This window comes from Panthera leo, chromosome B2, assembly GCF_018350215.1.
Source record: "Panthera leo isolate Ple1 chromosome B2, P.leo_Ple1_pat1.1, whole genome shotgun sequence".
Taxonomy (NCBI): Eukaryota; Metazoa; Chordata; class Mammalia; order Carnivora; family Felidae; genus Panthera; species Panthera leo.
Window position 1 is genome coordinate 106,640,865 of NC_056683.1, and position 24,314 is coordinate 106,665,178.

General features: G+C 39.1%; 1 protein-coding gene across 2 annotated transcripts in view; it reads right to left on the reverse strand.

Moving 5' to 3' along the window:
* Positions 1-24,314, reverse strand: part of MCM9 (minichromosome maintenance 9 homologous recombination repair factor) — a 111,167-nt gene that overhangs the window by 8,075 nt on the left and 78,778 nt on the right. For both annotated transcript variants that reach the window (XM_042939706.1, XM_042939707.1), the window contains 2 exons: positions 1,116-1,318; positions 60-263 (listed from right to left, as the gene is read on the reverse strand). In XM_042939706.1, coding sequence (XP_042795640.1) covers positions 60-263; positions 1,116-1,318 — 407 coding nt within the window. The remainder of the gene's footprint in view (positions 1-59; positions 264-1,115; positions 1,319-24,314) is intronic.

Genomic DNA, 24,314 nt, shown 5'->3' on the forward strand with positions numbered 1-24,314 from the left:
TCCATGCCTTGCACGTATTGGGCACCCAATAGAAGTATTATTTGTTGAAAGAAATAAACCTTCTGCCAATCGGATCAAGCTTTCCAGCAGGCGGATGGTGGTCCGGGCAGCGTTTCGGGAATCACTCTGCCTCTGCATCTGGTAGTACCGGAGAAGAACCTGATTACCCACGTCAGACAGTGTGGGCTGTAGATTTCGAATCAGGCAGAAATAGGTTTTCATCTTTTCCATGCTCCAGAGCTTTTCTGATTTGCTTGGGTAACCTGTAAATATTAGGTGCTAGGTCAGCAATTTCTAAGAACAGGCAAACATCTCACTTAAAGGGTTTTGATAATGTTCTTGTGTTCATCTTTAAAAAAGATAACCTTCGGGGCGCCTGGGTGGCTCAGTCGGTTGAGCGCCGACTTCGGCTCAGGTCACGATCTCGCGGTCCGTGAGTTCGAGCCCCGCATCGGGCCCTTGTGCTGACAGCTCAGAGCCCGGAGCCTGTTTCAGATTCTGTGTCTCCCTCTCTCTGACCCTACCCCATTCATGCTCTGTCTCTCTCTGTCTCAAAAATAAATAAACGTTAAAAAAAAAAAATTAAAAAAAAAAAAGATAACCTTCAGGTTTGTGGCCACTGAAACCTAGACCTGATTCTGCATGGCATATAGTTCAAGAACAAGCAGCCTTAGGATCTAAGCTTAATTGAAGGTAAACTTCCTACAGGCGCTAAAATTATCCAGAATAATTCTGGTCTGTCCTATAGTAATACACAGTATTTGAATAAATCTAATTTAATTTAAAGAGAAACACACATTTAGAGATTTCTGTTTCATAATTCAGTCCAGTTTTCTTTGCGTGCAAGAGGTGAGTGGTAACTATTTACCATAAGGTGGCCCTCTTTTAATCACAAAGAACATATTTACCAACTATAAGATCATCAGCAGACCCCCTTCTTTCTGCTCATTAATCTGGGCACACTCAATGGCTCCTCTTGCTGCCTTCGGTCTAAGCATCTCTCTGTTGCCGGTTAGGTAGGTACCTTGAGTATTTACTTAATTTTCTTCAAAGAGAATTTCATTTGGTTATGTCTACTTTTTCTCCACCAATGTAAATGATTTATCTCCACATACCTTTGTTTTCTAAGATAAAGGATGAAATTATACGATCCCAGTCTTCATTCTTGGTATCAAGCAAAACCAGGATCAGATCAAATCGACTTAAGAGTGGGCTGCCAAGGGCAATGTTCACGGACACGGACTCGTGGGGGTCATACTGGCCTTTGGGGTTAGTTGCTGCCAGAATGGTGGCCCTTGTGTTCAGCTTGCACACGAGGCTATTAAAAGAGAGGGTACAATTCACTGACTGCTGAGATTCAAATAAATAGCAAAATTAAACTTGTTAATAAAAAGAAAATCTTGTTCCTTGAAAATCTAGAGAAACTGTGTGGAAGAGAATATGGAATGATACAAGGAGGTATCACAAATGCCAAGTTCAAAGGAAGTATATTAAAGCAGCGTATGCTGAAGGAAGTTATTGTTAAATAAATATTTCTTATGCCCCTACTATGAGCAGATCCCTCTGCTGGGTGCTAAGAGGTGTACAAAATTAAATTAAACATAGATACTATTCTTAAGGAGCTTGTAATCTACCAGCTATAATGGTAAGACAGGGCAGACTATGATATGTTCTGGAAGGATAAAGTTCCCAGGGGAAGTAAAGATGATGTGTATCCATTTCTATGGTTGGAAGAGATGATTAGAGAAACAATGCAAGGTAGCTTTTGAACTGGGCCCTTCACAACATCTGGACTTTTAAAGTGGAGATTATGTATATATATATATATATATATATTTGTGAGGGAGTGAAAGTAAGGGGTAAGGGTGGCTTTGGAGAATGCTGAGTGGTTAACCAAAAACTTCCTGTGTGCTCACTTCTTTTGATTTTTCTAAAAGTGAAAGAAACAAGAGTCGGAGACACAGAGAGAGGGATGGAGGGAAAGAGGAGAAAGGAGGAAGGGGAAGAGAGGGAGGGAAAGGAAATTAGGAAAAATAAGGATTGATCAGCATTACTGTTTGTTCTGAGCATAGGTGACACACAATGTTACATTAATTTCAGGTGCATAACTTAGTGATTTGACGAGTTTATACATTATGCTATGTTCATCACAAGTGTAGCTACCATCTGTTCCATTACATCACAATTACAATATCAATGACTGTATTCCTTCTGCTCTGCTTTTTATTTGCATAGCTTACTCATTCCATAACTGAACTGTGATTTACTCATTCCAAACTGAACTTATTCCCTCTCCCTTTCACATATTTTCCCCAAACTCCCATTCCCCTCCCCTCTGGCAATCATCAGTTTGTTCTCTATATTTATAGTTCTGATTCTGCTTTTTTTTAATTTATTTTTTTAGATTTAATTTATGAGTAGAATCATACGGTGTTTGTCTTTCTCAGTCTGACTTATTTTACTCAGCATAATACCCTCGAGGTCCATCCATGTTGTCTCAAATGGCATGATCTCATCCTTTCTTTATGACTGTGTAATATTCCAGTGTGTGTGTGCGCACGTGTGTATCTGTGTGCGTGCACACGTGCACACACACACATTTTTCTTATCCATATGTATACTGGTGGACACTTAGGTTGCTTCCATGTCTTGGCTATTGTAAATAATGCTGCAATGAACACGGGGGTACATATATTTTTTTGAATTAGTGTTTTTGTTTTCTAACACTGGAATTACCAGACCTTATGGTATTTCTATTGTTAATTTTTTGAGGAACCTCCATACTGTTTTCCATAGTGGCTGTACCAATTTACATTCCCACCAACAGTGCACAGCTGTTCCTTTTTCTCCATATACTCACCAACAGTTGTTGTTTTTTGTCTTTTTGATTTTAGCCATTCTAACAGGTAATATCTCATTGTGGTTTTGATTTGCATTTCCCTGATGATTAGCGATGCTGAGCATCTTTTTATGTGTCTGTTGGCCATCCGTGTATCTTCTTTGGAAAAATGTCTATTCAGTAAACTGAGGGTTGATGGGGGGTGGGAGGGAGGGGAGGGTGGGTGATGGGCATTGAGGAGGGCACCTGTTGGGATGAGCGCTGGGTGTTGTATGGAAACTAATTTGACAATAAATTTCATATTAAAAAAATGTCTATTCAGGTCCAGAAAATCCTAAATAATTCACCAAAAAACTACTAGAAGTAATAAACAAATTCAGTAAGGTGGCAGTCTACAAAATTAGTACCAAGAAACTTATGGCTTTTCCATACACTCGCAATGAAGTTGCAGAAAGAGAAATTTTAAAAACAACAGTATTTACAGTTGCAGTAAAAAGAATAAAATACCTGAGAATAAACTTAACCAAAGAGGTAAAAGACCTATATTCTGAAAACTATAAAAAAAACTGAAGATGACACAAACAAATGAAAAGATATTCCATGCTCATGGAATGGAAGAACAAATATTGTTAAAATGTCCATACTACCCAAAGCAATCTACAAATTCAATGCAATCTCTTTCAAAATACCAACAGTATTTTTCACAGAACTAGAATGAATAATACTAAAATTTATATGTAATCACAGAAGACCCCAAATAGTCAAAGCAATCTTGAGGAAGAAGACCAAGCTGGAGGTATCACAATTCTAGATTTCAAGATATACTACACAAAGCTGTAGTAATCAAAACAACATAGTACCGGCACAAAAATAGACACATAGATCAGTGGAACAGAATAGAGACTCCAGAAATAAACCCACGATTATATAGTCAATTAGTCTATGACAAAGCAGGCAAGAATATACAATGGGAAAAAAAAAACACTTTTTCAATAAACGGTGCTGGGAAAACCGGACAGCTACATGTAAAAGAATGAAACCGGACTACTTTTCTAGTATTATGCACAAAAGTAAAATGCATTAAAGACCTAAACAAGAGACCTGAAATCACAAGAATCCTAGAAGAGAACACAGGCAGTAACTTCTCTGACATCAGCCATAGCAATAATTTTCTAGATAAGTCTCCTAAGAGCAGGGAGATGAAAACAAAAATAAACTATTGGGACTACATCAAAATAAAAAGCTTTCGCACAGTGAAGGAAATCATCAACAAAACAAAAAGACAACCTACTGAATGAGAAAAGATATTTATAAATGATAAATCTGATCAGGGGTTAATATCCAAAATATATAAAGAACTTATACAAATGAACACCCAAAATACCAAACAATCCAATTTAAAAATGGGCAGAGGATCTGAATACTTATTTTTCTGAAGAAGACATATAGATAGCCAACAAATATATGAAAAGGAGCAGATATATGTTGAGGAGCAACAGTAAAGGGAAGACTGAGGAGGTCTGGGCACAGTGGGCAGGTTAGATGGACAGGACACATGGAGAAGATCAGAGCCATGGTCCAGGAAGAGGCACACAAGTCCTGAACAGAGCAGTGGCGCCATGGGTGTGTGGATATGACATAACTTAGATATTGTTGTTAAATTTATCATTGATGGGCAAGTCCTCAAAATAGCATGGCATATTCATTAATAACAAATATAGATTCTTTTTTTCTCTGTAAATTTGTATGCTCTCCATTCAATGACTATTTTTAGTTATAGTGGCATATCTGCCTCCGAGTAGTCACAGCCCTGTGACATCAGCAAACATGTGCTACATTTGTTAATCTCTAATCTATTTCCAGTTGGCTCCAGTGACCAGCTCATGAGACTGAAAAAGTTTAAGAGTCTTTATTTGTAGTAAATGGCACAAGAAGACACTCATTAAGGAGAAACACAAACAAGGCACTAAATCCCCCTTTAAAATGAAATCCCTTTTGAAATTTTACTGAAAGGGGAGCACTTGGGTGGCTCAGTTGGTTAAGCATCCCATTCTTGATTTCGGTTCAGGTCATGAGGTAGCAGTTCGTGAGTTCAAACCCTCCGTTGGGCTCTGTGCTGACAGTGCACAGCCTGCTTGGGATTCCCTCTCTGCCCCTCCACTGCTCACTTGCTCTTTCTCAAAATAAATATTTAAAAAAAATTATTGAACGGGGAAAATTCTGAATAGTCTACATCTTATAACTTATGTGCCAAAATGGCTTTGTGAAGGCAGTTGTTTAGGCCATGGAATCCAGTTTGCCAAAAGAAAAAAAAAAAAAAAGGTAGTAAATTGTTCCTAACTAATCTCACAAAGCACATTTAATCCATACTGAAGTGAGGCTGTTTGCATTTATCATAGAAAAGGAATATTACTGAAATACTGGCAATGAAACAAAGTACAATTGCATCGAAGTGATTTTTTAAAAAATATTTTCAATATGAGATAAAACAGACTGTTCATCCTCTCTCTGATCTACAAATATTTATAATACATTTCCTGTGTGCAGAGGACTATAATGACAATTCAGGAAGGTATACAGTGGTCCCTGCCTTCAGTTAGTTTCCAACAGAACTGATGGAGGAGGGGGAGGTTCTACACAGTGCCTGCCAGACAATACGTGAGCCATGGATGATGGCGTCCCTGTCAGCATTAGCATCAGCAAGGAGACACTTCTGTGGAGACTCCTGCGTATCTGTAAGGTACATAATCTTAAAACTACCCATGATGTGAGAAGGGAAATGAACAAGCAAAGACAGAAAGAAGGAGGTGAATTATTCCTGAGGTAACTGGGGGGGGGGGGGGGAGGGGGAACAAATAAGTTTAAGGAAGGGGGCTAAGGACAATTTACATGTGAAGAAAAAAGGCTGTCTAATGGACAGTTAGTGAAAATGTGAGCAATGAGAAACAGAAGAGTCGTTTCTAGTCATTTGAAACAGGGGAAGGCTATATACACACCTGGTGGTTGCAGATCTGTGACACAAACATTGCTGCATTAAAAACCAAATGAGGTTTTGGTAAAACACACACACACACACACACACACACACACACACACACACACAGAGAGAGAGAAAGAGGGGCTAATCCTAAGTACTTTGTGCATAGTGATGGCTCACTAAATATCTACCGAATGAATGAACTCATGGATTAGTGTAGGGTAATAATCATTTTTCCAATCTAGTATGACCTCCACCTTCTTCAATAACAATAATACCGTATTTGTAATACCAAGCATTGTGCTAGGTTTTATGTATATACACTGTTCCTAATATTCACAAAAACTTAACAGGTAAGATAACATATCACCAACTTAGAAATAAGGAAAATAGAAGTTAAAGGTGACAGAGAGCAGCAGAGCTGAGCTCCCATTCAAACCCAAACCTGCTTAGCTCCAAAACCAGTGCTCTTTTACCTGAAGACTGCCACTGTAGTGTGACATCTTAAACAGTTCCTGTGTGGTCTTTAAATGTTTCTGTGTGTGTGTGTGTGTGTGTGTGTGTGTGTGTGTGTGTGTGTGTGTTTATGTTTATTCATTTATTTTTGAGAGACAGCACGTGTGCACACAGGGAGGAGAGAGAGACAGAGAATCCAAAGCAGGCTCCATGCTATCAGCATGGAGCCCAACGTGAGGCTTGAGCTCATGAACCACAAGATCATGACCTGAGCCGAAACCAAGAGTCAGACGCTTAACAGATTGGGCCACCCAGGCGCCCCATCCTGTGTGGTCTTAAAGAATCTGCCTGAATGGTTTAGACATTCATTGACTTACCTTATCTTTTTCCTACTTGATTTGATCTCCTTGAAGGGCTATGACTTATTGTTACCATGCTCACATGCCTGTCACATATTAAATGCTCAATAAACATTCACAAAATACATGACAAAAAAATCTTCACTTAGTTCAGTATTTCTAAAATTCAGAGCCATTTTATACTTACAGGCTTCAACAGTCATAAAATAATCATGCTAATATGTGGAGTTTTTTCTACATTAACCCCAAGGAGTGAAAACATTCCAGTTTTTGAAAAAGCTACTTTTCCATTTTTAATCCATGTTTTCACTTTCCTAAAAACACAGTGGTAACTTTTCTATTCTAAAGTTAGGTTACACAAATTATTTGTATTATTACAGGCCCTCTAGATAGTGCCCTTGATTTTGCAATGCTCTCCCAGTAATCCCATTACATCCTTTACGGGGTGATCCCCATCTCCACTCATGGCTTTAATCACCACCTATGTGCTGATATCCATAAATTCAGTTCTCACCTGTGGCACTGGCTGCTATGTGCTCACCAAACCTTGTTTCCCCTTCGCCCCAGGCACAGACCAGACCACGTTTCCCATTCTCTTTTATGGGTGAGTAGAACTGTGGTAAATAAGTTTTGTCAATGGAATGGGGGTGGAGGAACGTATGCCATTTCCAGGTTGGGCACCTACGTCCCTATGCAACCCTCCTCATCCTCTCCCTCTGCCAGCATAGACCAGGATAAGGCCCAGAGTCAGAGAGCCACCTGAGGGACGAAGCCTGGGCCCTGGATGAGTGTGTGGAGCAGAGCACCCCACCCTCAACCCACATGAGACTGTGACATAAGCAAGAAAAACTTCCTTTGGCAAAATATTGCAGGAAAGAGATGAGCACAGGAGAGAACTGATGAATTTTCAAGGAGTAATGAAGAGAATACACAGCTCAGAAATGTGAAGTTTTGAAAGGCTGGAAAATGCAACTGCTTCTAGACCTCAGAGAGTAAGAGCAAGAAAGGGCTTTGAACAACAGAGCCCCAGTAAATTTTCCTAGGTGTACAAAATGACCCAGGTTAAGAGTGAAACCTTCAGTTTAGATGCCCTGAAAGCAGCCAACATTAGGGTGAATAAAAGAGGAATGGAAGCCACACTCATGCTCACAGTAATACTGTTCTCAAAGGCCCAGAGGTGGAAGCAACCCCAGGGAACATGGATGCACAAATAAACAAAAGTGATGTACGTATAGCTATATATACATGCACAATGAAATATTACTCAATCTGGAAAAGAAAGGAAATCTGCTACTCACTACAACAGGGACGAACCTTGAGGACACTATACTAAGTGAAATAAGTCAGTCACAAAAGATAAATGCAATATGAATCTACTTATATGGGATTTCTAGAGTAGTCAAACTTATAGCCACAGAAAGTAAAATGGTGCTTTCCGGGGATGGGGGAGAAGGGAAAATGGGGAGTTGTTTAGCGGGTACAGAGTTCTAGTTCTGCAAGATGAAAAGGGTTCTGAAGATTAGTTGTATAACAAGGTGATATGGATATACTTAACATCACTGAACTGTACAATTAGAAATAATTAGGATGGTAAATTTTATGTTATGATTTTTATTTACCCCAATAAAAAAAAAAAGGAGACTACAATGGACTGAATGTTTGCGATTCCCCCAAATCCGTATGTTGAAGCCCTAACCAGCAATGTGATAATATTATGAGTTGGGGCCTTAAGGAGGTAATTAGGTAAGATGAGCTCATGAAGGTAGTGCTCCCATAAGGGAATTAATGTCCTCGTGTGAAGAAGAGGAGCTCTCTTCGTGCTCTCTCTCATGCTCTCTCTCTCTCCCACAGATACATACCTGAACACGCACACACACACCAAGGAAAGACCTTGTGAGCACACAGCAAGAAGGCAGCTGTTTACAAGCTAAGAAGAGGGTCCTCACTAGGAACTGAATCTGTCAGCACTTGATCTTGAACCTTCCAGTTTCCAGAACTGTGAGAAATAAATGTCTGCTGTGTAAGCCACCAGTAAATGGTATTTTGTTATAGCAGCCCACACTAAGACAAAGGCAAAGAAGGAAAGAAAACAAAAACCCAGCAAACCAGACTTGAGATATCCATGAAGAAAAGAACTCTGGATACCAGCACAGGCATTTGACTGGAAGCAAAGGGATGAGAGGCCTATGATTCCAGGAGATCCATGCTGCCAAAGAAACATAACCTCGCTCTAAAGAAAGCCTTCGTTGCTTTCAAGTTGTAAAACAACCTGTGGCGGTCATGACACCAAAAGCACAAGCAAAAAAAGACAGATAAAATGGACTTCATCAAAATTAACAACTTTGTCCTTCAAAGAATGCCATCAAAGAAGTGAAAAAAAACCTCACAGAATGAAATTATTTGCATATCATATAGCTGAGAAAGGACTTTATCCAAAAAATATAAATAACTCTTAAAACTCAACAATAAAAAGGCACATAATCCAGTTAAAAAATGGGCAAAGGATTTGAATAGATGTTGCTCCAATGATGATACACAGATGACCAATAAGCACATGCTCAATATCATCAGTCATTAAGGAAATGCGAATCAAGACCACAGGCAAGATACTAAAGACACACTAGAACTGTTATCATCACAGACAACTACAAGTATTGGCAAGGATATAGAGACATTAGAACCCACCTACACTGCTTGAGGGACTGTACAATGGTACAGTGGCATTGCAAAGGTTTGACGGTTCCTTAAAAAGTTAAATACTGTTAACATATGACCAAGTGATCTCTCCTATTACATACCCAAGAGCAATGAAAACATATATCCACACAAAAACTTGTATGTGAATCTTCTTTTTCTTTTTTTTTTTCAACGTTTTTTATTATTTTATTTTTGGGACAGAGAGAGACAGAGCATGAACGGGGGAGGGGCAGAGAGAGAGGGAGACACAGAATCGGAAACAGTCTCCAGGCTCCGAGCCATCAGCCCAGAGCCTGACGCAGGGCTCGAACTCACAGACCGCGAGATCATGACCTGGCTGAAGTCGGACGCTTAACCGACTGCGCCACCCAGGCGCCCCAATGTGAATCTTCTTAATAGCATTGTTCATAATAACCAAAAAGTGGAAAGCCCAAATTTCTATCAATTGATAAATGGATAAACAAACTGTGGTATATTCATATAATGGAACACTATTTGGCCATGAATAGAAAGCTATTGGTGGTACATGCCACAGCGTGGATGAAACTTGGGAACATTATGCCAGTGAGGACACTTGAGGACCAGTCCCGAAGGCTAAAGAGCTCTGTGATGGAAGGGGCCGGGGTCCTTGAATGATTTCATGGGCTAGAACAACTCCTCTTCCACACATTGATGAGCAAGACACAACCTTAGATTGTGTTAAGCCACTGTTTGCTATAGCAGTTAGCCTCCCCTGAGTGATATCCGGCAAATCTCTCTAATGAGCTCTAGATCCTTTGGCTATAGCAAAGACTACTCCAATGTTTGAGTGGTTTCCTCATGCAAAGAATCAGGCCAAAAAATAGCCTGTGATGTCATACTCACATATCTGCTTCTAGATTATCTAACACTTTCAGAATAGGGCCCCAATTAAAAACAACAACAACTATTTAGCACCCAAAAAGTGGGGTAAAAAGCCTCACAAAACTATACAAAATAAAAATATTTTAATGATATTCTCACAATCCATGAATACGTATTACAAAACTGTTAAAAAATAAGACTGATAAAGTTGACAAATCACCTTTTGCTGCAGACTGACTCAATGAAGGGTAACAAGAGACAAGACACAGGCCAGGGCAGCCCATACGGAACATCTAGAAAGAACAGAAACTCTCAGAGTGCATGGCATGAACTTACATTTTCACACCCTGGTGGCATACTTGGATGGCTGTAAGGGATATGTCTCATCCTGTTCCAGAGCCTCCTCAGCACCCCCAGGAGTCAGAGCCATCTCAGTGGGGTTGGGGAGAAGGATTTGTTCCCTGTCTCCTCGCCTTAACCTGAGGCTAATCTGAGGAGGATGTCACCAGAGATGCAGCTTCACAAGATCTGGAGGAAGGGACAGACAGGTTGTCTGGTGTGCAGAGAATCTTACCTGGGAGCAGTGGTTCCTAAGTCTGGCTCATCAATGAGGGCCACGGTTGGTTGTAATAACAGAGATTCCCAGGTCCCACCTCTGAGATTCTGACTGGTAGGCCTGGTGTGGGCTAGAAAACTGAACATCGTCGAGTGACTGGTGCTGTGGCTCTTCTATGGCTGTTAGAATCACATGGACAATAAATGACTACTTGTCTGTCTCACTGCAAAGTCTGAGTATCTTGGGACGCCTGGGTGGCTTAGTCGGTTAAGCATCCAACTTCATTCAGCTCAGGTCATGATCTCGTGGTTTGTGAGTTCTAGCCCAGTGTCGGGCTCTGTGCTAACAGCTCAGAGCCTGGAGCCTGCTTCCGATTCTGTGTTTCCCTCTCTCTCTGCCCCTCCCCCTGCTTGTGCTCTGTCTCTGTCTCTCAAAAATAAATAAACATAAAAAAAAAAAGTTCTGAGCATCTTGAGAACAAATGCCTTGCCTTTTCATCTTTGTGGTGTGAGTAGCAGACAGCAAGACGTTGTTTAGTGCTCAAGACAGGTTTATTGAGCAAAATGATAAATTGCCATCATGCTTGTTTTTACTTTTTAATTATTTTTTATTTCTTTAAAGATTTTTAAAAATATTTTTTATTTATTTTGAGAGAGCGAGAGCATAAGTGGGAGAGGGGCAGAGAGAGCCCAATGTGGGACTCAGACTTATAAACCACAAGATCATGACTTGAGCCAAAATTAAGAGTCAGATGCTCAAGTGACTAACCACCCAGGTGCCCCCATCGTGCTTGTTTTTGAAATTTAGATTGTGCTTCCTACCTAGACTTCTGAGTATAATTTAGTAGCACCAAATATATAATTGCAACATCAAATTTTCTCCTACAATGCTATTTCTCAGCAAATAGCAAAAGTATCCTTTATTACTTAAGAGTCAACTGATACCCTGCCTTTGAACTCTAACTCTGTGCAGTGTATACAAAGTGACATGTTTCTTATTTTTTTTTAACGTTTATTTTATTTTTGAGAGAGAGACAGAGCACAAGCAGAGGGAAGGGCAGAGAGAGAGGGATACACAGAATCCAAAGCAGACTCCGGGCTCTGAGCTGTAAGCACAGAGCCTGACACAGGGCTTGAACTCATGAACTGTGACATCATGACCTGAGCCAAAGTCGGATGCTTAACCGACAGAGCCAGCCAGGTGCCCCCAAAGTGACACATTTAAAAACACACACACAAACTCTGAGAAATTCCCTGCAGCCTTGGAGGCCAGCCAGATATTGTGATTCAATGATTCATACTATATCCTTAAGCTATAATTCAAATTAAAAAATCCTTCACAAAGCAATCAGACTTTAGTCACTTGAAATGAGAGAGAAAACAAAAGAACACACATTTAAGAATTCCTAAAAATGACACTGTAAAGTGTCAAACACCTTAAAGAAAAACTTGAAGTGTTCTTAGAGAAAGAGCCCAGAACGTCTGGATGATGACGGCCTTTGTATTGCTGGCCAAATTTAGATGGCTTTGAAATGAGGAGTGAGGAGTAGGTAAGGCGTTTTAAGGGTAAAATTCAGAGTATTTTTATTTTACTTTGGTAGAATACATGATTAAGTATTTCCTTTTCATACTTAACCCTTCTGATCTGCTTACTGATTAACAACCGATGCGCTTTATGTCTCTGGAGACATTTTCTCAAGAGTTCTGAATTTGGCAAATAACTGTATACTTTGCATTAGGAAGATTAACAGCCTCCTAATTAGGGACAGAATGAACTTAGGATTCTGAAAACTGTTACCCAAAAAATTTGATGAGCTACTGTTGGAGACAGACCCAACTCTTTCTTGAACAGTAGAGTGACACACAGAGAAAGTGCCATGAAAAATGAACATGAGCTATGGTGGAACTTAAAGATGTTTTTGTTGTTCCCACTACCAAGCAGATGATCTGTAAAAACTGTGCCCTGAAGGCACACTGAACAGCCATCCCAAGAGCAAAACCAACGTGTACTATTCTTGCACTGTTCTACAAGTGATACTATGTCAAAATAAAAATTTTTTAAATGTAAAAGGACAACTCCTCCAGATGGAGGGAGAAAAATATCACAGAATTGGTGGTAGATGTGGTCTGGGGAGAAACCGTAAAAACTACTGCAGAGCCTGACCAGGAGTGACTCAGTGCTGTCTTGATAAACCCCTGCCATCCTTTTTGTTCATCTCTTTGAAACCCACTGAGCTCAAGACTTTTCTCATCAAGAGCCACCTGCTATTTAGATTGATTCATCAGGCTATTCTGTCTGTCTAAACTATTGCTCCTCAGCACTGACAAATCCACAAGCACGGACGACTGTTGTATTGCTTACGTGATTCTTTCATCCTCGTTATAGTGCCGGGCAGGCCAACCACTGGAACATCCACCAAGCAGGTAACTCCACAATCTCCTCTTTGTAAACTGCCACGTGGGAACAGCAGACTGGACTAGAGATTGGAAACTGACTAAGGGCAGTCACTCATAAACCAGCCAGAGACGTCTGAGGTGCTGTTGCATAAATCTACTTGGGACAATCTAATTGGCCCTCCTTTAAGGGTATCTGAAATAGACACAAGAGGGAGAACTGAACTACTTCTACAGAGAGCTGCACGAATCTGAAGGCCCACAAATACATATTCACACAAACAGTCACAGGAAAGCACCTGAGTCGTAGTAATGGGAGAGCAGGAGTGGCTGCTATTTTATATCTACTTGAAGCAAACTTCCATTCTCCAAATTATGTTCCAGTCACCAAAAGAAGCAACTTCTTTTTTTCTGTTCCTCAGTTTCTGCATTTGTAAAAATGGGGTTATAATAAGTGCGGTCTGCTATCAACTATTCTGAGAAATAAATGGGTTATTACATGTGCAAGATTTAGAATAGAACCTGGCACCTAATAAGTACTAGATAAATACAGATAGCCCTTATTACCTAAACTCCTGTTTTCTGTAAGGAAATTTGAATATATCAAGATATATGTTCCTAGGAACTTGAATATATCAAGATGAATTTTCTGATACATTCCTTGCTATCCAAATTCAGGAACAAAATAGATTTAGCTAGAGAGAGATACTTGCGTTACTTGTTATAGTTAAGTACCTCATCATGTGCAGGACACTACGCTGTGTGATTTACATGTAAGAGTAAACTAACCTTTTTTTTTTTTTTTTTTTTACAAATTAATTTTTTTTTTTTAACCTTTATTTATTTTTGAGACAGAGAGAGACAGAGCATGAACAGGGGAGGGGCAGACAGAGAGGGAGACACAAAATCTGAAACAGGCTCCAGGCTCTGAGCAGTCAGCACAGAGCCCGACTTGGGGCTCAAACTCATGGACCGCGAGATCATGACGTGAGCCAAAGTCGGACGCTTAACCGACCAAGCCACCTAGGCGCCCCAAACTAACCCTTTTTTAACTGAATTATATTTAACATGTAACATTGTATAAACCTAAGGTATATAACATGTTGATTGGATACATTTATATATATGGTAATATGGTTGCCATCGAAGTGAAAACTAACACTTGTATCATGTTATGGAATTACCATTTCTTTTTTATAGTGGGAATGATTAGTCTTTTAGCATGTTTGATTATAATATTGTTGTCTACATTCACTATGCAATCATCAGATCTCCAGGTCTAGTCTACTAGCTGCATGTTTGTATCCTTAAAAAATATCTTTTCCTTCTCCCTCAACCTCCAGGCCCTGGCAACCACTATTTTACTCTCTGTTTTTATAAGAGTTTGACTCTTTAAAAAATTTTTTTCTTTAGTGTTTATTTATTTTTTTAGAGGGAGGGACAGAACATGAGCAAGGGAGGGGCAGAGAGAGAGAGAGAGAGAGAGAGAGAGAGAGACAGAATCCGGAACAGGCTCCAGGCTCTGAGCTGTCAGCACAGAGCCCAACGCGGGGCTCGAACTTAGGAACAGCGAGATCATGACCTGAGCTAAAGTCAGACACTTAATCGACTGAGCCACCCAGGTGCTCCTGAGTTTGGCTCTTTTAGGTGCTATATATAAGTGATATCATACAGCATTTGCCTTTCTGTCTGACTTATTTTACTTAGCATAATGTCCTCACAAGGTCCGTCCTTGTTATAAATGGCTGATTTTCTTCTTTCTCAGGCTGAATGTACTCCATTGTATATACACATACCACATCTTCTTTATTAATTCATTTGTTGACAGGCACTTAGGTTGTTGCCATATCTTGGCTGTTGTGACTAATGCTGCAGTAAACATGGGAGTACAGGATATCTCGATATCCTGTTTTCATTTCCTCTGGTGTATACCCAGAAATGGGATTGCTGAATCACATGGCAGTTCTTTTTTAATTGTTTGAGCAATCTCCACGCTATTTTCCATAGTGGCTGAACCAATAATACATTCCTGTCAACAGTGCACAATGGTTTCCTTTTTTCCACATCTTTATCAGCACTTGTTATCTCGTCTTCATGATGGTGGTCATTTTAAAAGATGTGAGATGGTATCTCACTGTGGTTTTGATTTGTATTTCCCTGATGATTAGTGATGTTGAGCATCTTTTCATGTGTCTGTTGGCCATCTGTATGTCTTCGGGAAAATGTCCATTTAGTTCTCTACCCATTTGTTAAATCAGATTTTGTTGTATGAGTTCTGTATATATTTTGGATATTAACCCCTTATCCAACATATGGTTGGCAAATATTTTCTATTATGCAGGCTGCCTTTTTAAAATTAAATAAGTTATTATTTTAGAAAGAGAGAGTGCACAAGCAGGGGAGAGGGGCAGAGGCAGAGAGAGAGAATCCCAAGCAGTCTCCATGCTCAGTGCAGAGCCACATGTGGCGCTTGAACCCACGACCCAGGCATCATGACCTGAGCCAAAATCAAGAGTCGGCCACTCAGGCACCCCTCTAGGACTGCCTTTTGAAGATACTGTTGCAGCAAGACACATTCTACATGGTTGAGCCGGAGGCAGGCATGCAATCCCAGACCAAGTAGAAGCACGTGCTCCTCTTTGAGCAAACTGTCACCTTTAGCAAACTACTCAGGAAGGGGTCCTTCACCCTGAACTTCATGTTCAAAAGGAGCATGAAGATGAATTACTTGGCCCTGGAGGAGAACACAGACAACGACCCCAGCAACTCTTCACTCATGAACAGGGAGACTTCTGAGCAGATCATTCTGCAAGCCGCCAACACAGACATCCAGCAAGCCCGGACACAGGACACCAATCAAGTCTCAGAAACACAGTGAGACTCCTTAAATGCTGCAGTGGGACCTCAATCATCAAAGATTACTAAAGGAGAATGAACCAAGGTGAGGTGGTCCAGGTCCTCATGGTCAACAAGCAGGACATGTGTCTCACGTTATCAGCCTGCCAGCAACCATCCTTCCACAGCTGAGGGCTGGGTTCTAGGCAGCAGGCTGGTGTCCCTCACCAAAGCCAGGCTGGAAGCAGAAAATAGTGACAGGAGCATTAAATAAATGCCTCATTGGCTTCCCCAGAAGAGGAGTGTGTGGATTTAGAAAAGTGAAAAACAAACAACACGAAAGCATAAACACGTGGTAAGGAATTACTGCTGCCTAATCTCAATGGTGCCACTGGAACCGATGTTTTGAGTGTTGGAACCACATGCAGCACGTCATCCAGGGTGGACCTTTCCGATTTTGTGGTTGTTGGTAGTGGTGGTTTCTCCTTCCTCTTTTTCCCCCTACCTCATTAAGAAACCTCCTGAAACCCTAGGTGATGCAAGGCCTGCCTTCTGTTGTTCTACTGACTGACTGCAGGATTCACTGAACTGGACTTCTATTTTTATTGTTAACAAGTTACACATACACACACACACACACACACACACACACACACACACACACGAAGATGATTTTTTCCCCCTTCAAAACAAAGAGTTTAGACAACAACTAAAGAAGTAAAATGAATCATACAGCATTAAGCATCAGTATGAGCATTTACATGGGAGAATTAAATTAAGTGCAACCACTAAGGAGAGCTGAACAAGTCTGAAAGACCCACAGACACACACACACAAATCAGTCAGAGAAAGTATCTGAGTCACAATGATGGGAGAGCAAGTTTGAAGGTGAATACACTTCTGATGCTGAGGCGGAAATGAAACAATACAGCTGCTATTTTAGATCTACTTTGAACAAACACCCATTTTCCAAATTATGCTCCAGTCATCAAAAGATGCAGCTTTTGCCATCCCGGGCACCCTAGCAGGCCTAGCTTAAGGTGCCCTTCAGGTAACGTGAGCTTTTCTCATTATAGCTTTAAAAGGCCTTTACAGTTATCATCCACCCTGCAGCAATCGAGGTTTCATCCTGGAGCACAATCATGTTCTGGCTCACTGATCAAAGTCCCTGGACACATGCAGGAGCCAGGTGATGATGGTGACAACAGTCCATATTCATTTATCACAACTTCAAAATCCAAAAAGTTCTGAAAAAGCGAGTTAATTGTTAATTAAATTCTTAATAGTTAATTTGGCAGGAAAATCTGACCTGAATTGATGTGTCTTTATTCCATTTAGTGTGAAGTTTTATAGCTTCACTGCAATACGATTAAAATGTTTGATTACAGGTGCTGTCGCAGGCACTGCTGGTAGCTTTCATAATATAGGACATATGCACTGTATTACTTTCCTAAAATGAAAACCAAAAAATCTGCATTCCAACATGTATTTGGCCTCAGGGGTTTCTAAAAAGAATTGTAGGCCTATAACAGTTAACACTTAACTAGCATTTATTATATGTCAGGTTATATCATAAGCACTTTATATGGATTAACTCATTCATTTTCATAGTAGCCCTATGAAATGGAGTGATTCTCACCATCTTACCAGTGAGAAAGCCAAGGCACAGAAAAGTCCTGTAAAATGCCAGTAATTAGCTAGTAGGTATTGGAGCTGGAACCTCAACCCAGCCAGATTAGCTGTGGAACTCTTTTCTTATTATAATTCTTTCAATACCCAATGCATTCTTGTGGTCACTAAAAAAAAAAAAAGGTGGAGCTCTTGATGCAGTTTCCTGAACTTGTTCCACGTCTAGCACAGATCATGTTCAATATTCCATGATATAACGTGAAGCCATATTTTATACATGTACACATTCTGCAACAAACCAGCCAGCAGATGAATTCATTTGTTGGCTTAGGTTTACAGTACCTCATAGGTGGTACCTTGAACATTATCCGTTTACTCATTAGATGCTTGAATTCCTTACACAAATGTTTCCTCGTCTACTTTGAAGGCCCCTATAACCATGCAGGCAGTCTGCCTGACAGTTGAAACCTCTAAGAAGTCTTCCTTGTACTGATTCTAAATATGCTTCCCTGAACTTTCTAGCCATTGATTCTAAAGGATACAGAAAAGTTTAATTCCATTTCTATATATTTGATCCTTTAAAAATAATTGTAGGTAACTATTTCTCCAATTACTCTTTCTAGAAATGGTTCAAAGAAAACATGGGTAATGTTTTAAAAATACAGAGAAGTTGGTATGGTAAGTTAAACAACAAGAAAGAATAACTTAAAAGTAAAACGTTGATGGCATGCCTGGGTGGCTCAGTCAATTAAGCGTCCAACTCTTGGTTTCAGCTCAGGTCATGATCTCATGGTTCCTGGGTTTGGCCCTGCATTGGGCTCTGAGCTGACAGTGTGGAGCCTGCTTGGAATTCTCTCTCTCCTTTTCTCTCTGTCCCTCCTCTGCTCATGCTTTCTCTCTCTCTCTCTCTCTCTCTCTCTCAAAATAAACATAAAATAAAATAAAATAAAATAAAATAAAATAAAATAAAATGTTGATTTCTAGGTTTCCAGAGGATAATGGCAGCTGCTTATATCCACATCTCTCCACATATCCTTCAGAGATGTTACAGATAAACAAGGAGAGCAAATAAACCCATAAAACAAAACTAAAAAATAAAAGTGAGAGAGAATAGTACAAACTTCAATTTACATGGAAATCAACAAATAGACATTAGGAACCAGCAAAACTGATCTAGAGCCCACAATGGAATGGAAAGATCAGTGGAGACTAAGTGAAAAGGAGAAGAGACCAATGGGTTCCTCACGATGGTAGAACATAGACAAAATCACCCTTAGAAGGGGAGAGTCCCACATGGAGTGGGGAAACATTGAGAAAAGGTTTGAGACCTTGTGGATCAAAACACTCACTACTGGGGAACAGAAAGAGGGACTTGAAAGTTCTTGAGACCTTCTTGGGAAGGGTCCTGGACTAGATGAAGGTGACCAGCAAGGGGCGGGAGTCCCTTGGAGTCTTGGTGATCAGAGTAAGGGGGAGACAAGCAGTGGATATTAAAGATCCTACTAAACAAATAAGAAACACAAAATCAGAAGACACAGCAACCACCCTCCCCTTACCTTTAGAAAAAACACTATCTGTTAAGTAATATGCACTCAGCTAACATTACTCTGAACTAAAAACTAGCACACCATCCAAGCTTCTCACCATCACAACAGAGTAACTATTATTGATTTAGTGAAGGATAAGATATTTTATTTTCTTCTTCTTCTTCTTTTTAATTTAAATTCAAGTTAGTTAACATACAGTGTAGTCTTGGTTTCAGGAGTAGAACCCAGTAGTTCATCTCTTACATATGACACCCAGCACTCATCCCTAAAAGTGCCCTCCTTACTGCCCATCATTCCCCACCCAACACCCCACCAGCAACCCTCAGTTTGTTCTCTGTATTTAAGAGTACCTTAGGGTTTGCCTCCCTCTGTTTTTTTTTTTTTTTTTTTTTTTGTCTTATTTTTCCTTCCCTTCCCCTATGTTCATCTCTTGTGTTTCTTAAATTCCACATATGTGTGAAATCATACATTTGTCTTTGTTTGACTGACTTGCATCACTTAGCATAATACATTCTGTTTCCATCCACGTTGTTGCAAATGGCAAGATTTCATTTTTTTTTTTTTTTGACTGTCAAGTAGTATTCTATTGTATGTTTATAAATCACATCTTCTTTATCAATTCATCAGTTGATGGACATTTGGGATCTTTCCATAATTTGGCTATTGTTGATAGTGCTGCTATAAACATTGGGGTGCATGTGCCCCTTCGAATCAGCACTCCTATATCCTCTGAATAAATACCTAACAGTGCAATTGCTGGGTTTCAGGGTAGTTCTATTTTTAATTTTTTGAGGAACCTCCATTCTCGTTTCCAGAGTAGCTACACCAGCTTGCATTCCCACCAGCAGTGCAAAAATGTTCCCCTCTCTCTGCATCCTTGTCAACATCTGTTGTTTCCTGAGTTGTTAATTTTAGCCATTCTGAGAGGTCTGAGGTGGCATCTCATTGTGATTTTGATTTGTACTTCCCTGATTATGAGTGATGTTGAGCAAAAGATAAGACATTTTAAGAGTAGTGGAAACATATGCAACATCCATACAAAACTACAATAAAATCCTTTATCCAATCTCTTGCCATAAAACCCACAAAGCAAAATAAATCTGTATATAATATGCTCACTTGAATTAAATATCCTTAAACAAATATTTGCATATATAAAAAACTCTCCAAATCAGAAATTCAAAAACTCAAAACATAAATGTACAAAAAAGATGTATATCCAGAGATAACTCAGGGAAGAAAAGGAGGAGAGAGAGGAAAACAAAATAATTTTTGAAATGAACATTCAAACCTGAGATGCCAAACAGACAAGACACGGGGCTAGAAATATAAATAAGGGTGCTAAGAAGAGGAATAAAAACACCATGAGAATAAAAACAAAATACAAAACAGCTAAAAAAGTTTAAGACAAAAACTGGTTGCTACAGAATCTAGGCAAAGAAGACCTAAACTACATGTAGCTAGAATTTCTGAAAAATAAAAACAAAGGACAGATATATAAAACTATCATTCAGGAAAAATTTTCAGAAAGAAAAGAATTCTATATTTCAAAGGACTCACTAACATCTAGACAAATGGACTAGGAATCAAATGAGACACAGCCTAGTAAAACTATTGCAATTAAAACAAAAGAAAAAAAATCCTTCTGGGCCTTTAGGCGAGAAAATCAAATTGCCTATAAAGTAAAAGATACCAAAATGGCATCAAATTTGTTAACAGCAACACACAAAGCAAAACTGTAGGAAAGAAAGTGTAAAGCTAGGTCTTTATATCCAGCCAAACTGTTTTCAAGTATTAAAGCTATGAAAAATAGTTTGAAACCTGCATAGATTCAGTACAGCACTCAGGAGCCCTTTCCAAGAAATCTGTTAAGGGGATGAGTTTCATTCAAGCAAGAAATGTTGGCGATGCTCTGGCAAAAGGACTAATGGTTAAGCAATAAATACATTTAATATTAGATCAAAGATGAAAGCATTGGGAGGGATAAAAGTAGAAAATAATGTGTTATCTGTACTGTACAAAGTATTCTGTACAAAGTATAAATAATACAACCATTTTTTTTTAATAGTAAAGAGAAGGGAGTGGGGGGGGGGAGTAGAATAAGCTCATTGGTTACCACATGGGTAATAGAGTAGAGTCAAAGGTATTACTTACACCTCCCAACTGAAAATAAAGGAGCTATAGGCATTATAAAAGGTATTTTTTATTTATTTTTTATTTTTTTTAATTTTTTAATGTTTATTTATTTTTGAGAGAGAGAGAGAGAGTGAGTGAGTGAGCAGGGGAGGGGCAGAGAGAAAGGGGGACACAGAATCTGAAGCAGGCTCCGGGCTCTGAGCTGTCAGCACAGCGCCCGACGTGGGGCTCAAACCCACAAACTGTGAGGTCATGACCTGAGCTGAAGTTGGATGCTTAACTGACTGAGCCACCCAGGCGCCCCAAAAAGGTATTTTTTAAAGGTAAGTCCTACAACAGGTGTTGGCAAACTTTAGGCGACAGGTCAAGTCCAATTCACCTGCTTTTGTAAATAAAGTTTCAATGGGACACAGCCACATACATCCAGTTACATATTGTCTATGACTTTTGTTCTGTCTACATCATAGACAGTAATGTAGCCAAATTATCCAAATCAACAGAAGTGAGTAGTTGTAAGAGATAGTATGGCCCTTAAAGTCTTAAATATTTATATCTGGGTCTTTATAGAAAAGTTGCCAATGCCTACTATATAACAAAAATACAAACCTTCCTAAATGCCAAACATATAGAAAAGGAAACATAGTAAAATTTTAAAAAATGAAACAGTTGACACCATTCATATAGGTAATACCAATAAATATAAATGTGCTTAATTCACACATTAAAAGAAAGAGATTTTTCAGGTCATTCATAAAGCAAAATAAAATAAAACCAACTGTATGCTCTATCTAAAAGAACAAACTGAGGCACCTTTTTTTGCCCACAGGTCCTGTTCCTATGATATAATGAAAGCATTTTATTTTATTTTATTTTATTTTATTATTTTATTTATTTATTTTTAATGTTTATTTATTTTTGAGAGGCAGAAAGAGATCGAGTGCAAGTGGGAGAAGGACATAGAGAGAGAGGGAGACATAGAATCCCAAGCAGGCTCCAGGCTCTGAGCTGTCAGCATAGAGCCCGACAGAGGGCCCAAACCCACAAACCGTGAGATCATGACCTGAGCTGAAGTCAGATGCTCATACGACTGAGCCACCCAGGCGCCCCAAAAGCATTTGAAAAATAAAAATACTAGGGGGTTGCTGGGTGGTTTAGTCAGTTGAGTATCCAACCCTTGATTTCGGTTCAGATCATGATCTCATGGGTCATTAGATCAAGGCCCACATCAGGCTCTCCACAGAGCCTGCTTAGGATTTTCTGTCTCCCTTTTTCTCTGACCCTCCCTGCTCCCATGCACTTGCGTTTTCTCTCTCTCTCTCTCTCAAAACAAATAAAAAAAAAAAAAAAACTTTAAAAATGTAAAAAAAAAAAACCCTGAAATCTTAAGATTAAACATGAAGGAATGAAGAAAGATGTATTAGGCAAATACAAATAATATGAAATCAGGAGTTATGATCTGGATACCAGGCAAGGCAACATTCAGACCAGAAAGCTTTAAGACAGAGAAATATAAATGCCAAACCCACAGCAACTATGACCACACAAAGAAAGGAATTAATTCAAATAACCTCTGAATATGCACTCTGACCATATATGGCCTTAGTGAAATATATTCTAAGCACACACACACACAACCACAAAATACAAACCAAACAAACTGCAGAGAAGGCTTGAATATCACTAAGTTTTTTGGTTGTTTTTTTTTCTTTCTTTCTTTTTTTTTTTTTTTTTTTTTTTTTGGTGGTTGTTACTGGCAACAGTGTTGGTATTGTAATTCTGAAACTATTTTTGCAGACTCAACTGAGTTCAGGAATACAAGGAGATTTGTGAACACTTTCATATACATAGGAAATAAAATAATTTTGGAAAGTCACAAGTATCTTCTAGCCCTGGCCTAACAGGAGTGGCTAGAAAACACAGTTTTTTTAAAAAGTACATAAATAGTTGTACAGTAATTTGAATCTACTTAATATTGAACTGTATGCTTAAAAATGGTTAAGATGGAAAGTTTCATGTTATGTATATTTTACTATGTGGCAGGCACTAAGTCAGGATATTGACATATATCAGCCCTAACTTGAGACTATCCCTGAAAGAAGGGTATTGTTATTCGCCTTTCAGAGATGACTAAACTGAGGCCCAGAGATGGGAATAATGTCACACAAGATCAAAAAGAAGTAACAGAGACTAGACTTGACTATGGGTCTCTTTAATCCCAAAGCTTATATGCTCTTTCCACCATAACCAACTGACTTTTCAAAAAGAATATTAACAATTAAGTTTTACTTTATTTTAAATGCAGGGACATATACTAATTTTGTAATTGTTGCATATTTGTTGTTACTGAGTAGTGACAGTGGCAGTTTTAAGTAGTTTTACCAAGAATTCACCAGACAGGAAATAATTCTAGAGGAAAGGTGTTTGGTCTCTTAGATAGTAACATCTGTCCTTACTAAGGATTATTATTACAGGTCATATCCTCTGCATGAAAAATATAGAACCTAACAACTCCAGGTGGAAGAGATTCAAATCCAAGTTATATGTCTAATCTGTGTTTAAATACAGTTTTAGGGACACCTGACTGGCTCAGTCAGTAGAGTATGCAACACTTGATCTCAGAGTTGTGAGTTTAAGACCCACATTGGGTTTAGAGATTACTTAAAAATAAAATCTTAAACAAATAAATAAAATTTTAAATTTTTAAATAGTGTAAAAAATGTTAAGTCTAATTGAAATATATTTTTGGGCCAGCATGCATTAGCAACATTATGTTCAGAAGCAAAAGCAGTGACTCCTAAGTGCTCATCAGCATGTGGTGGCCCTGTTATCCCTGGGAATTGCCGTTTAGTAAATTCAGAGACCACAAGAACCTAAGTTCTGTTAGTACAAGGTAATTAAAAAATATCTTCACAATTACATTGTTCAAGAAACCCTTTCAAGAAGATGGAGAAATTAAAAAAGCAAACCACTGAATATCATTACATAATAATACTGTTATACAGTATTTACAAACTATGTCTTAAAATGCATGATAAATATTAAATAGT